This window comes from Salmo trutta, chromosome 19 (genome assembly GCF_901001165.1).
Source record: "Salmo trutta chromosome 19, fSalTru1.1, whole genome shotgun sequence".
Lineage (NCBI taxonomy): Eukaryota > Metazoa > Chordata > Actinopteri > Salmoniformes > Salmonidae > Salmo > Salmo trutta.
The window spans coordinates 47,836,135-47,849,013 of NC_042975.1; the positions used below are offsets into that span (position 1 = coordinate 47,836,135).

Consider the following 12,879-nt stretch of genomic DNA (forward strand, 5'->3'; position numbering starts at 1 on the left):
ATTCACCCTCCGCAGTAATAACGCAAAGCAAAACCTTTCAGTAAACATGTCCCTCCATGCCCGTCAAAAAGTAGGCTAGCCAAAACAAATTAGTCGTTTCAAATGTCAATTTATTGAGTCTTACAAATAACATAGTACAGTGTGTCTTAATTTATCTAATATGTCAAAAAGGAAATGAAAGCATTTCAGGTGATTATCATTTTTTACATTTCAAATAAATGGTTCTGCAATCAGCAACCTGTATATTTCCTTTTCTGTAATGGACAAATAACCCTAATCTACAGATGTACAGTATTTCCCCTGATTTCTAATAAAGCTTGATCTTACATATCCTTTTCGGTCTTAATCCACATGAGCTCAAACAAGTCTAAGTAAAAATATGTTGTCAGGAGTTCCAATGCACAAAAGATTGAGAAGGGGAAAGTGGAGGATAATTGTTTAGTAGTATGTGGTTAGTGGCGATTTAGAACCTGAATGTAACAGATGAGTAAGGAAACTTTGATTCAAAACTGTGCAAGGTGTACCGTAGGCCGATATACACAGAGCGCACAAAAATAATTAGGAACACCTTCCAAATATTGAGTTGCACCCTCTTTTGCCCTCAGAACAGCCTCCAATTCGTCGGGGCACGGACTCTACAAGGTGTCGAAAGTGTTCCACAGGGATTCGGGCCCCGTGTTGACTCCAATGATTCCCACAGTTGTGTCAAGTTGGTTAGATGTTCTTTGGGTGGTGGACCACTCTTGATACGCACAGGAAACCGTTGAGCATGAAAAACCCAGCAGCGTTGTAGTTCTTGATACACTGGCAGTTCTTGCGCCTGGCACCTACTACCATACCCTGTTCAAAGGCACTTAACTTTTGTCTTGCCCATTCCTCCTCTGAATGGCACACATACAATCCATGTCTTAATAGTGTCAAGCCTTAAAAATCCTTATTTAACCTGTCTCCTCCCCTTCCTCTACACTGACTGAAGTGGATTTAACAGGTGACATCAATAAGGGATCATAGCTTTCACCTGGTCAGTCTTAAGGAAAAAGCAGGTGTTCCTAATGTTTTGTACACAGTGTAGTCCGATTGTCAGACCTCAGTCAAAAGACCAATTAGTGGCAAAAGATCAGAATTGCACTGCCTGTGTAAACGCAGCCTATGAAATCATAAAGGGATACTTCAGGATTTTGTCAATGCAGCCCTTTATCTACTTCCCCAGTCAGATGAACTCGTGGATACCATTTTTTATGCTCCTGCGTGCAGTTTGAAGGAAGTTGCTAACTAGCATTGGCGTGCTGACTGGAAGTCTATGGTAACTGCTAGCATGCTAGTAGATACCATAAACGTTCATTGTGCCAACGCTAGCTAGCATTGGCTCAAGAAACATACTGGATGCAGAGACATAAAACGGTATCCATGAGGTCACCTGACTCTGGGGAATTAGATAAAAGGGCTTCATTGCCAAAATCCCAAAGTATCCCTTTAAAAATCAACCACGAGAAATGTAAGGATTCCCAAATCAAGGTACGCAAATTGCAATTAGACAATTTAACAGGGCGATTAGGAAATGTAGAATCGACTTTGCAGCGGGAACATGGGAGGTACAATACTGAATGGTGTCCTCTCGGCATCCATATCTTCTAAGCTAATGCAGCTGTGGAATGTTCTCTCTAGGCCATGGTGATGTAGGCCTGTAGATGTATTGGCTATGGGATAAGGGTTGGGCGTTGTGTTGCGGATTGAGAGGGGTTAGGTGGGTGGATTTGAGCCGGTCAGTGGTGCATTGGTTACTCACCCAACATGCGTGGGACACAGTTGTCGATAGCCCTACCTCCCTCCGTTCAGCTGGCCTTTTGCGTACCACTGCGTCCTTAGCCGTTCAAAGCACAGCTGGAACACCTCAGTTTCGAGAGTGAACGCACGTCTCGCTGGAAATACCTCAGAAAAATATGCCACAACACAAACATGCGCAACAACTCCGGCAAGCCCCAACCTGATCATCCTCAATTACAATACGATAGTTTCCTAAATCTGTTTGATTACAGGTTATTTCATCTGGAAGGACTACTTCAATATTTATTGAATGACATTATATATATATATATAGTGGCTAATTTCAATTTGACTGATTACTTCCTTTAAAAACATAAATAGAATGAAAGAAAATAAGAAAGAAAAAACCTGACTACTGTAGATGGGTCATCTAATTCCCTTATGGAAAATGGAATCAGAAAGAGGAATGGAAAGGCTGGATGATATCTAGGCACATCCAACCCAGATCAGGTGAGTCTGCAAAGGCTACCATAGTGTAAGTGCCTGGTGGAGTTAACCCTTATTAGCCATACTAGGACTCCAATGAGGGGACATGGCCAGACATTCAGGCCCCTTACGTCTGTGAACTGGGTGGCTTGGGCTTCCAGCATCCCAGATCTCAACGGAATAATAAGATGGAGTGCCTCGTTGTGCAGGAGTGGGGTCAATGAGGGAAGTGTATGGTCGAAGTGCAGGCGTGGTCGGGGGCAGAGGGCTTTACCTTTGTGGGGACTGCGTCCACGGCATTGCGCGACTTTAATTCTCTTCCCCGTCACACGCAACATGGCATCCAGGGGCCCAGGAGCCATTTTAGCTGTAATAATTAGCGAGAAGGGAAAATGGCTGGAAGTGCAGTAAAAGTAACAAGGTCATGCACTACAGTTTTAACATCACAAAAAGCCATATCAAGGAATATGTGTTTTGCAATAAGCAGGTCCAGTATAGAATGTGCATGTTGGCATGGGAACCAGAAAGATTGATATATAACAAATCAATATTTTCCTAACAGAAATCAAAACCGACCCGTAAGCAACTGTAGTCTACAGCCCACTCCTACATCCAAATACTGTGAAGGAACAAGGCTACAAAAATATTCATGTGATAATGACAGAAGGACAGTTGAAGGCCTTCCCAACACCCACGGTTGGCATGAGGTTTGTTGAGTGTTCTGATATACACTATATATACAAAAGTATGTGGACACCCAATCAAATTATTGGATTCGGCTATTTCAGCCACACCCGTTTCTGACTGGTGTATAAAATCGAGCACACAGCAATGACATCTCCATAGACAAACATTGGCAGTAGAATGGCCTTACTGAAGAGCTCAGTGACTTTCAACGTGGCATCGTCATAGGACGCCACCTTTCCAACAAATCAGTTTGTCAAATTTCTGCCCTGCTAGAGTTGCCCCGGTCAACTGTGGGCGCTGTTACTGTGAAGTGGAAACATCTAGGAACAACAATGCCATGAAGTGGTAGGCCCACAAGCTCACACAACAGAACCGCCGAGTGCTGAAGCCCGTAGCGATTAAAAACTGTCTGTCATCGATTGCAACACTCGCTACCGAGTTCCAAACTTCAGCACAAGATCTGTTTGTCGGGAGCTTCAAGAAATGGGTTTCCATGGCCGCACACAAGCCTAAGAATACCATGCGCAATGCCAAGCGTCGGCTGGAGTGGTGTAAAGCTCGCCACCATTGGACTCTGGAGCAGTGGAAACATGTTCTCTGGAGAGATGAATCACACTTTACCATCTGGCAGTCCGACGGGCGAACCTGGGTTTGGCGGATGCCAGGAGAACGCTACCTGCCCGAATGCATTGTACCTACTGTACATTTTGGTGGAGGAGGAATAATGGTCTGGGGCCATTTTTTATGGTTCGGGCTAGGCCCCTTAGTTCCAGTGAAGAGAAATCTTAACGCTACAGCAATCAATGACATTCTAGATGATTCTGTGCTTCCAACTTTGTGGCAACAGTTTGGGGAAGGCCCTTTCTTGTTTCAGCATGACAATGCCCCCGTGCACAAATCAAGGTCCATACAGAAACGGTTAGTCGAGATAGGTGTGGAAGAACCTGACAGGCCTGCACAGAACCCTGACCTCAACCATCAAACACCTTTCGGATGAATTGGAATGCCGACTGCAAGCCAGGCCTAATCGCCCAACATCACTAATGCGCTTGTGGCTGAAAGGAAGCAAGTCCCTGCAGCAAATGTTCCAACATCTAGTGGAAAGCCTTCCCAGAAGAGTGGAGGCTGATATAGCAGCAAAGGGGGGACCAACTCCACATTAAATGCCCATAATTTTGGAACGAGATGTTCGACGAGCAGGTGTCCACATACTTTAGGTCACGTAGTGTAGGTGTAATAAAGACTGAAGTGGTAGAGCCCAATTGAGACCGGTTCAAAATGATCTCGTCACAGTTCATAGAAAATTAAATCATCAAGAATGTAAGAGCAGCAACTTCTCGCCTTCTGTTTCTATTTAGACGTGCAAGGCTGAAACAATGAGTAAATCCTTTGAAAAAACATGGAAACGATTTTACAGCAAGTTTAATCGCATGTCTAATAATTAAGCCGATGGGGCTAACATTTCCCATTTTCATTTTGAAAAATTACAGGTCGCATGGTGCTGTTTTATTCGCCAACCAAATCACTCTCATTACTTAAGCTTGAGAAGTGTAACGTTTCAATAGGTACTGAATAATAGGAACAAATGTTTTTCGCTCAAACCTGGGGAGCCTAATGGTTCCACATATCATTTGAGACACTTCCTGAATTTGATGGTCCAATTGAAGTAAACACGCTTACAGAATATGACTACCACGATCGCACAGGAAGTTCACTTCAACCAACAGAAAACAAAAGGAAAACAAAACCGTCAAAAGTTCGTCCCGTCAAACCACACAATGTACTGTGTGAGAGAAAAGCCCACTCGTTTTTGTCCTTTGGAGAAAAGAAGGGGAGGCCCAAAATGGCAGTTGAATTCCCCCAGATCCTGAAAGGCATGCTTGAAGGAAGCCCTCTGCATGCACCTGCCACATCTCCATTTTACGTTTAGACCAAGAGGTCAAACCAGTCAAAAGTCACTAGGATAGTATTCATGGTATAATACAAATAGAGGAAAGCATTCATGTATCACAGGCAGCAAATTAAAAACTAGTTCCCCAAGAAAATGTGAGTTTAAAGCTAGACTGTCAGATACTAAAATGGTCTGCTTTGTTGGCCTTTCTATCCGAGAGGTTTGATCAGATCTAACAGAAGGTCATGTGAGACACGGGCAAAGACTACATTCCCCAGGGGCTGGCTGTGTGCAAGGAAAACGTGAGTTTTTTTCTCTTTTCTTTTTCGGTGCAGTAAAGCGCCTGAGTGTCTCTCCCAAAGCCCCAGCACCACACTTTATGGAGAGAAAGACTGATGACTGAGGTCTGTGTGTATGTATGTATATATATTCCTGTGATTGTTATAAAAAGTGACTTATTAAAAACGCTTACATTTTGTTCCCCTAGATGGTTTACACATGCCCACACATACATACATTCACACCGGTCCTTATGTCCAAATTACCTTGTGTAAAGCTACTTTGCCCCTTGCTTTAAATCTTTTAAAACACAAGCGCTAAACCCAATAACCATTTTATTACCCAAATATCTACATATGCTGGAACCTATTGGAACATTGACTTTTCATATTAAGTCTTCGATGAAGGCAATACAAATAAAACAAATGGGATCTGGCCAATAGAAAAATAAAAGTTGTCATCTATACACGTGAACTAATGGTTAATTTGGAGGAGCTAAAGTCACCTCGAGGACAGAGGCAAGGGCCTGCTAACAAAATGCATGGATTGATTTGGGCACTTCCTTTCTACGCTCACATATATACACACACAAATGCATTTTACAAAATATTCCAGCTAGGCTTTTAACAAGGCACTCCTCTGGTATGGATGAATATTCGTGCAAATTTCAGAATTTGTTTTCACTAAACTAAAATGTAGGGGATGAATAAGGATTACTTGTCGTTAAAGAGCACCCAGTACGCAACACAATCAAGAAGACACTACCATAACGACTTCCCAATACAGATTACTGTTTTGTGGGGCAGCTTTCTTATCAAGACCAGGCCTACAATAAAGTCAAATTAACTAGTTCGAAATGTGTTCAGATACGAAAAGCTACAGAACAGGGGATTTATAAATGGGCACTATGCAGTGATGGACATTCGGACCAGAACTACTCACACAGCATTCAAAACCCACACACACACTGCAATCTAAAGGGTTATCGGTAGGGGGGCTCTGGCATGTGGAGGTGGGAGTAGTCAGGGCGGCGGAGGAGGGGCTCCTTGTGTGATGAAGGTGGCTCATACGCTCTAGCTGGGGCGTAGGTGGCAGGCCCTGGGGGTGGGGCCTCCGTCGGGGGCGGGGCCTGCACGGGCATCTGGTGGGTGGGCATCGTGGGGGGCATCTGGGTCGGGGCTGGAGGTGGGTAGCCATACTGGTACTGTTGGTACTGTTGCTGGTACTGCTGGTACTGTTGGTACTGCTGGACCTGCTGATAGTACTCTGCATAGCATCTGAAGTTCAGAAACATAACATTGTAATTACGCATTCAAAATATCAAAACGGCCTCAAAAAGGTGCAAATATCAAGGCTTTTCTCAGAGGTGCATCACGTACCTGGCAATGGGGTCTCCGTCAGCAGCCGCAGGGTCCTCTGGTCGGCCGGGTGGCGTTGGGAGGAGGGCACGGCGTTTGGGGCGTGGCTGGGGAAAGGGCTGGGGCACAGGGTCAGGCAGCAGAGGGGCGGAGCGCCGTACTGGGCTGCGGTCTCTGTCCCCTGACTTAGTCCCCGCCTGCTGCTCAGCTAGAACCTGCTGGCCCTGCTGGAAGAAGCGGGCCCGTGCTGCCTCAAAGATGGCCTGGGCAGTGGGGTCTGCACCCCCCGTGGAGCCATAGGCGGAGCTACCGTTGTAGAAAGCAGAAGCCCCGCCGTAGGCCGGGTTTCCACCTGCCTGGGCTGACGATGCCTCCCCAGCTGCTGCGTCGTACTGGTTACTGTAACCTGCTGCGTCCGGTGTGGCTGAATTCTGATAGGCGGAGGCCTGGTTGGCTATGGAGTCGTATACCTGATCTGCTACAGAGCCGTACACCTGGCTGGCGAGGGCACCGTAGACCGCAGGGCTCACTGGAGTACCATCTGTGGCGCTGGCTGCCGTCATGCCCTTTAGCGCAGCGTAGGTGGGATCGAAGCTCGTTGTGTTGTAGACAGAGTTGTGCAAGCTCTGCTGCACCTGAAGAGGCAGACCTGCAGCTGCAGCAACGGCAGCAGCCAGTACAGCAGCCTGACTCTGGTGGTGCTCCATATGAGGGTTGATGGAGGGGCTTTCAGTGGCATAGTGACTCATGACGGGGACCTTGGCTGTCGTCGTGGTGGGTTTACTGGGCTGCACATTGGAGAGCTCCACAGAGAGCGGTCGGCCTTTGAAGGTGGTCCCATGGAGAGCCTCAATAGCCTGCTGCGCATCCTCCTTCCGCTCCATGTGCACAAAGGCATAGCCCGCCGAGGAAGAGAGCCTCGCTGTAAACAAGCACAGGAGGACAACACAGCGAGCTAATGAATTTAACCACCAAACTGTTTCCATTCATCTATTTTTATGAGAGGAAAGTATGTTGGATAATGTATATATTTTTTTTAAATAAAATAAACTCCCGATAGGCCTGACAGAAACAGCTTAAAAAAAAAGTATTTCTTTTGAACCTTTATTTAACTAGGCAAGTCAGTTAAGAACAAATTCTTATTTACAATGACGGCCTACTGGGGAACAGTGGGTTAACTGCCTTGTTCAGGAACTACAGATTTTTACCTTGTCAGCTCGGGGACTCGATCCAGTAACCTTCCGGTTACTGGCCCAACCACTAGGCTACCTGCCGCCCAAATTGTCTGTACACTTTCTTAAATGTTTACAAAACAAAATACATGCAACAACAACAAAAAATTGGGGGGGGGGGGGGGAATAAAATATGTGTGCGACAAACATCGGTGGATATATATTTTTTTTAACCAATTGTTTGTATAATAACCATCATATCGAAGTAAACTTCCATTCACGCGATGCTATGTTGCATGGCCCTCCTGCGACGAGGTGAAAAAGCATGCAGTTCATTAGGCTACAGATGAAATAAGTGATGATTCACAGCGTGGTGAAAGTGCACTGTGACGAGCTTGTAGGCTCATTTCCATTAAATATCCAGGGTCTTAATTTAAATGCTGGTGATATGATGATCGGTGCTTGGTTGCCAATTACACCGAGATACTCTTGACAAATTGAACCATAAAAACGATCCTGCTCTTGTCCATAATCTCACCATGTACTCTCTGAACTTCACTTGTGAGAGCACGTGCCAAGACCAGTGGGCAAATATGTTGATTATCGCAAGAGTTGTCGCAAAACCATCAGAGCGAAACAGAACCTAGTGTTTATTTTTTTTGTAAATTAAGTTATACGACAGTGCTTTTTATGTGCACTCAATATGCACAGCTTTTTATCCGCAACAAGGCAGTCTGATGAAAACGGCTCTGCCAGGAAAATGGGCCTTTTTTTGTGTGCAAATATTAGATTATTCGCCTGAAAATCTTTCGACGGGCCTCCAGAGTGGCACATTGGTCTAAGGCACTGCATCACAGTGCTAGCTGTGCCACTAGAGATTCTGGGTTCGAGTCCAGGCTCTGTCGCAGCCGGCCGCGACCGGGAGACCCATGGGGCGGCGCACAATTGGCCCAGCATCGTCCGGGTTAGGGGAGGGTTTGGCCGGCAGGGTTGTCCTTGTCCCATCGCGCACTAGCGACTCCTGTGGCGGGCCGGGCGCTGACACGGTCACCAGGTGCACGGTGTTTCCTCCGACACATTGGTGTGGCTGGCTTCCGGGTTAAGTGGGCACTGTGTCAAGAAGCAGTGAGGCTTGGTTGGGTTGTGTTTCAGAGGACACATGGCTCTCGACAATAGCCTCTCCCGAGTCCGTACGGAAGTTGCAGCAAAGGAAAGACTAACTACCAATTGGATACCACGAAATTGGGGATAAAAAGAGGTAAACGTAACAAAAAAATAAAAAATAAACATTTTGACAAGTGGATGGAGACCTAGCTACAAACAAGAACATTTAGTCTATTTACTAAATTGAAGTTTTGTTGTATGTACACAAAGTAAATGCATGAAAAGGTGGGGGGAAACGACATGGCTCACCTTTGACCTTATCACACTCCAGAACTTTCCCAAAGGTCTGAAAGAGCTCCTGTAGGTCCTCAGCAGAACACATGGCACTAAGGTTCCCAACAAACACCTTGGTGGAGTTCAGGGGCCGTCCGCGGGACTCTTCAACCACTAGGTTGCGGCCACGGAACTCCCGTCCATTCAGTTCTCTTATGGCTCGATCAGCAGCACCATCTCCCTGGAGGTGGATGAAGGCAAACTGCCTGAGTAAACTACAGGTAACCACCTCTCCGTATGGCCCAAAGAGCTGTGTCAGGTCCTCCTGAGAGGTGTCCAACGCCAGGTTCCCCACGAAGAGCTTTATAGCATTGTTCTTATCTGTCGACTCCATGGCTGGGCACACCTGGGGAAAGAATAGGAGGGTGTCACTGACCTAGCTAAGTTAGTTTATCTTTCAGCTGGTGGCACAGCAATCTAAGGCACTGCATCTCAGTGCTTGAGGCGTCACTACAGACACCCTGGTTCGAATCCAGGCTGTATCACTACCGGCCGTGATTGGGAATCCCGTAGGGCAGCGCACAATTGGCCCCAGGTTTGGCCGTCATCATAAATAAGAATTTGTTCTTAACTGACTTGCCTAGTTAAATAAGTTATAAATAAATGTAAACATTTTTTTTACAGAACTGAAAAGGGACGTGTACTCTATAGGCAAATAATGAATATAGTAGTTTAATAAAACGTGACGTGTAATTAACAATATTTTAAAATCATGCAGCTAAACTAGTCCATGGTCAAACCTGCTGGCAATGATTCAGTTAATTAGCTAACATTTGCAAAGCTTGCTAGCCAACTAGTTACTGTTAGTTCCCTCCCCCTTATCGAGTCCAGGTGGCATCAATTCGGAGATACTTGGCAACACCAGATCGGAAAACATGAGATGGTCAAAGAATCACTCGAAACTGCTGTATATTACCAACATAAATTGGCCGAGGTGTGATCACAGATTTATCTTGGCTCGCTAGCTAAAATGATCAATTCGGCGCGGATTGGAGTTAGCAACAGTAGCTAGCTAAATTAGCTTGCTGGCTAGCTAAGCTAGCAATCTTGCGTTATGTTTGCGTTTTCATAAGCAGTTACATATATTTGCAACACTTTAGAGCATACTGTACATTTTTAACATCCCATTGTGTATTCATAACGATTGCTGAGTTCAACAAAAATAACAATAGTTTTACTCCAACAAAAAAATAGCTAAGCACACTGTGCTTCCATCTTACCTAACGCGGTGCAATATTTTCAATGACCACATCCGGTTCCGATCTTTGAGCGAGTGACGTGTATATTTCCTGCAACAGACTAGTGCAGAACTCGTCATTTTAATGCTACAATATTTTTGCTACAGTGTAACTGAGCATGTTGTTTGAGTGGCGTGTACAAATGGGCTACCACTTAGTGTTTCAACCATTAGGTCCTTCTTATTGCTACTTTTAACATGGTAAACTATGTCTATCTAAAACAGGGGTGTCAAACTCATTTTAGCTCAGGGGCCACATGAAGGAAAATCTATTCCCAAGTGGGCCGGACCGGTAAAATCATGGTATATATAACTTAAAAACAACAACTTCAGATTGTTTTCTTTGTTTTAATACGATCAACATAAAACATAAAGCTGGAGCCTGAGGACAGTGTGTCCACAATAGTACAAGCACAACATCACTATTAATCATAAAACACCTCAAGTTTATTTGAAAATTCTAAAGAAAAAGAACACACAAACACACAATGCCTCAGTGATTCACAAAAGTATATCACAGATCACAGAACTATATCAGGGTGTCTCATGCAGCACTTTAAGTGGGGTTGCATAGTTTATTTGACTCCTGATACCTGGCATCTTTTAGCTTTCACCAGCGCATCAATATCAGGCGTCACATCCTGAGTGGCAGCCAACTTCAGGATGTGATTCAAGTGCTTGTGCGTGAGCCTTGAGCGCAGCTTTGTTTTATTTATGCTCATTACAGAGAAAACTTGCTCACAAAGATATGTGGTTCCAAACATGCACAACAGTTTTGCAGCGAGGGCTGTCAAGTTGGGGTAACCTGGCAAGAGATTCTGATAAAATGTGTCCAAGCCAGCTGCGGCAAATTTGCCCTTCATATCCGAGTCACACTGCAAGTCTATTATTTCAAGTTGGATGCTGACGGGCAGATCAGAGGGATTCACGGTGAATGGCGAGCAAAAAACGTTGAAGTCTTTCTCCAGTTCACCAAAAATCTGAAAGCGTTGCTCAAACTCCCGTAACAGTGCCGTTATTTTATCTTTGAACCGCTTCATGTCTGCCACATGTTGGGTCGCGCACACATTTTTCAGACAGGGGAAGTGAGCTGCATCACCACCGGCGAGTTGCGTCTCCCACAATGACAGCTTCAACTTGAAAGAACGTATGCTGTCATAATACTGCGTGACGACTTTGTTGCGCCCTTGCAGCTGTTTGTTCAAGTTATTCAGGTGCTCTGTAACATCCACCATAAATGCAAGGTCCTGCATCCATTCTGCGGAATGAAATTCTAACACTGGTTTGCCCTTTTCTTCCATGAACTGTTCAATTTCTTCTCGTAAATCAAAGAAACGCCTAAGCACAGCACCTCGGCTTAACCATCTTACCTCAGTGTGGTATGGCAGGCCATGGATGTGGTCTTTCTCTCTGAGAAGGCTGTCAAACTGACGGTGATTCAGGCTTCTGGATCGGATGAAATTAACAGTTTGGATGACCACCTTCATGACGTTATCCATCTTTAATGACTTGCAACACAAAGCCTCCTGGTGCAAAATACAGTGAAAAGTCCAAAAATCACGTCCTCCATTTGCAGATTGCACTTTCTCTCTGAACTTTGTCACAACGCCTGCTTTTTTCCCGATCATTGAGGGCGCACCATCTGTAGCCAGGCTGACAGCGCGGGACCAGTCCACTCCGACCCTGTCCAGCGCGCCGACGAGTGCGGTGAAAATATCAGCTGCTGTCGTTGTATCTGTCATCGGCACCAACTCCACGAACTCCTCGGTGATGGTCAATGTGTCATCAACTCCGCGGATGAAAATGGCCAGTTGTGCAACATCTGTAATGTCCGTACTTTCATCAATTGCAACTGAAAACCCAATAAATGACTTTACTTTTTGCTTCAACTGGCTGTCCAAATCCACTGAAAGATCGGAAATCCTGTCTGCAACTGTGTTTCTTGTCAGGCTGATATTTGCAAAAGCCTGGCGCTTTTCAGGGCACACAATCTCCGCTGCCTTCATCATGCATGTTTTTACAAATTCACCCTCACTAAATGGTTTTGAAGCCACTGCGATTTCATTAGCAATGAGGTAGCTAGCTTTCACTGCAGCGTCACTGATGTCTCGGCTGTGAGTAAACACAGACTGCTGTTTCTTCAGACCCGCCAACAGTTCATTCACCTTCTCTCTTCTCTGCTGTCCTTGAAAGTTGTCATATTTGTCGGCATGAAGACTCACATAGTGGCGACGAAGGTTATACTCTTTCAGCACTGCAACATGCTGTGAACACACCAAACATACAGCTTTCCCATTCAATTCCGTAAATAAATAGGAGGATGACCATTTTTCTTGGAACACTCTGCACTCTGCGTCCACTTTTCTCTTTTTTGACAGAGACATATTGGGGCAATGATGGTGCCAAAGCACAAAATGTTAAAAGTAGAAGCCGTAATAAATATCGCGGGCAAAACAAAGTAGCTCATCTGGACTGGCTGCACTTGCTTGACCTACTTGCTCTGCTCCGTTATAAACGGTTTGCTTGCTTAACACAATTGCTATTGCGCCATCCAGTGGACGCAATTGG

The 12,879-nt window shown here is 45.2% G+C and overlaps 1 protein-coding gene across 2 annotated transcripts; it reads right to left on the reverse strand.

Annotated features, from left to right (window-relative positions):
• Positions 1–4,341: 4,341 nt before the first annotated feature.
• Positions 4,342–10,360, reverse strand: LOC115154838 (RNA-binding protein 14). 2 transcript variants are annotated; one of them, XM_029701484.1, is made up of 4 exons: positions 10,295–10,360; positions 9,051–9,420; positions 6,487–7,387; positions 4,342–6,384 (listed from the first exon to the last, which is right to left on the reverse strand). In XM_029701484.1, the coding sequence occupies exons 2-4, from the start codon at positions 9,406–9,408 to the stop codon at positions 6,090–6,092; spliced, it is 1,554 nt and encodes a 517-aa protein (XP_029557344.1). In that variant the 5' UTR covers positions 9,409–9,420; positions 10,295–10,360; the 3' UTR covers positions 4,342–6,089. The 2 variants fall into 2 exon arrangements, with proteins under 2 accessions (XP_029557344.1, XP_029557343.1); XM_029701483.1 differs by lacking the exon at positions 10,295–10,360 and adding an exon at positions 10,187–10,283.
• Between the last annotated feature and the right edge of the window lie 2,519 nt (positions 10,361–12,879).

What these genes read in the sequence shown, in the direction of transcription:
- LOC115154838 (XM_029701483.1), bottom strand. Translation starts at nt 10,213, where the DNA reads ATGAATACACAATGGGATGTTAAAAAT. An exon ending in GGAGTGTGATAAGGTCAAAG is followed by an intron (nt 7,388 to 9,050) that starts GTGAGCCATGTC and finishes GCTTGTTTACAG; the next exon opens with CGAGGCTCTCTTCCTCGGCG. An exon ending in GACGGAGACCCCATTGCCAG is followed by an intron (nt 6,385 to 6,486) that starts GTACGTGATGCA and finishes TCTGAACTTCAG; the next exon opens with ATGCTATGCAGAGTACTATC.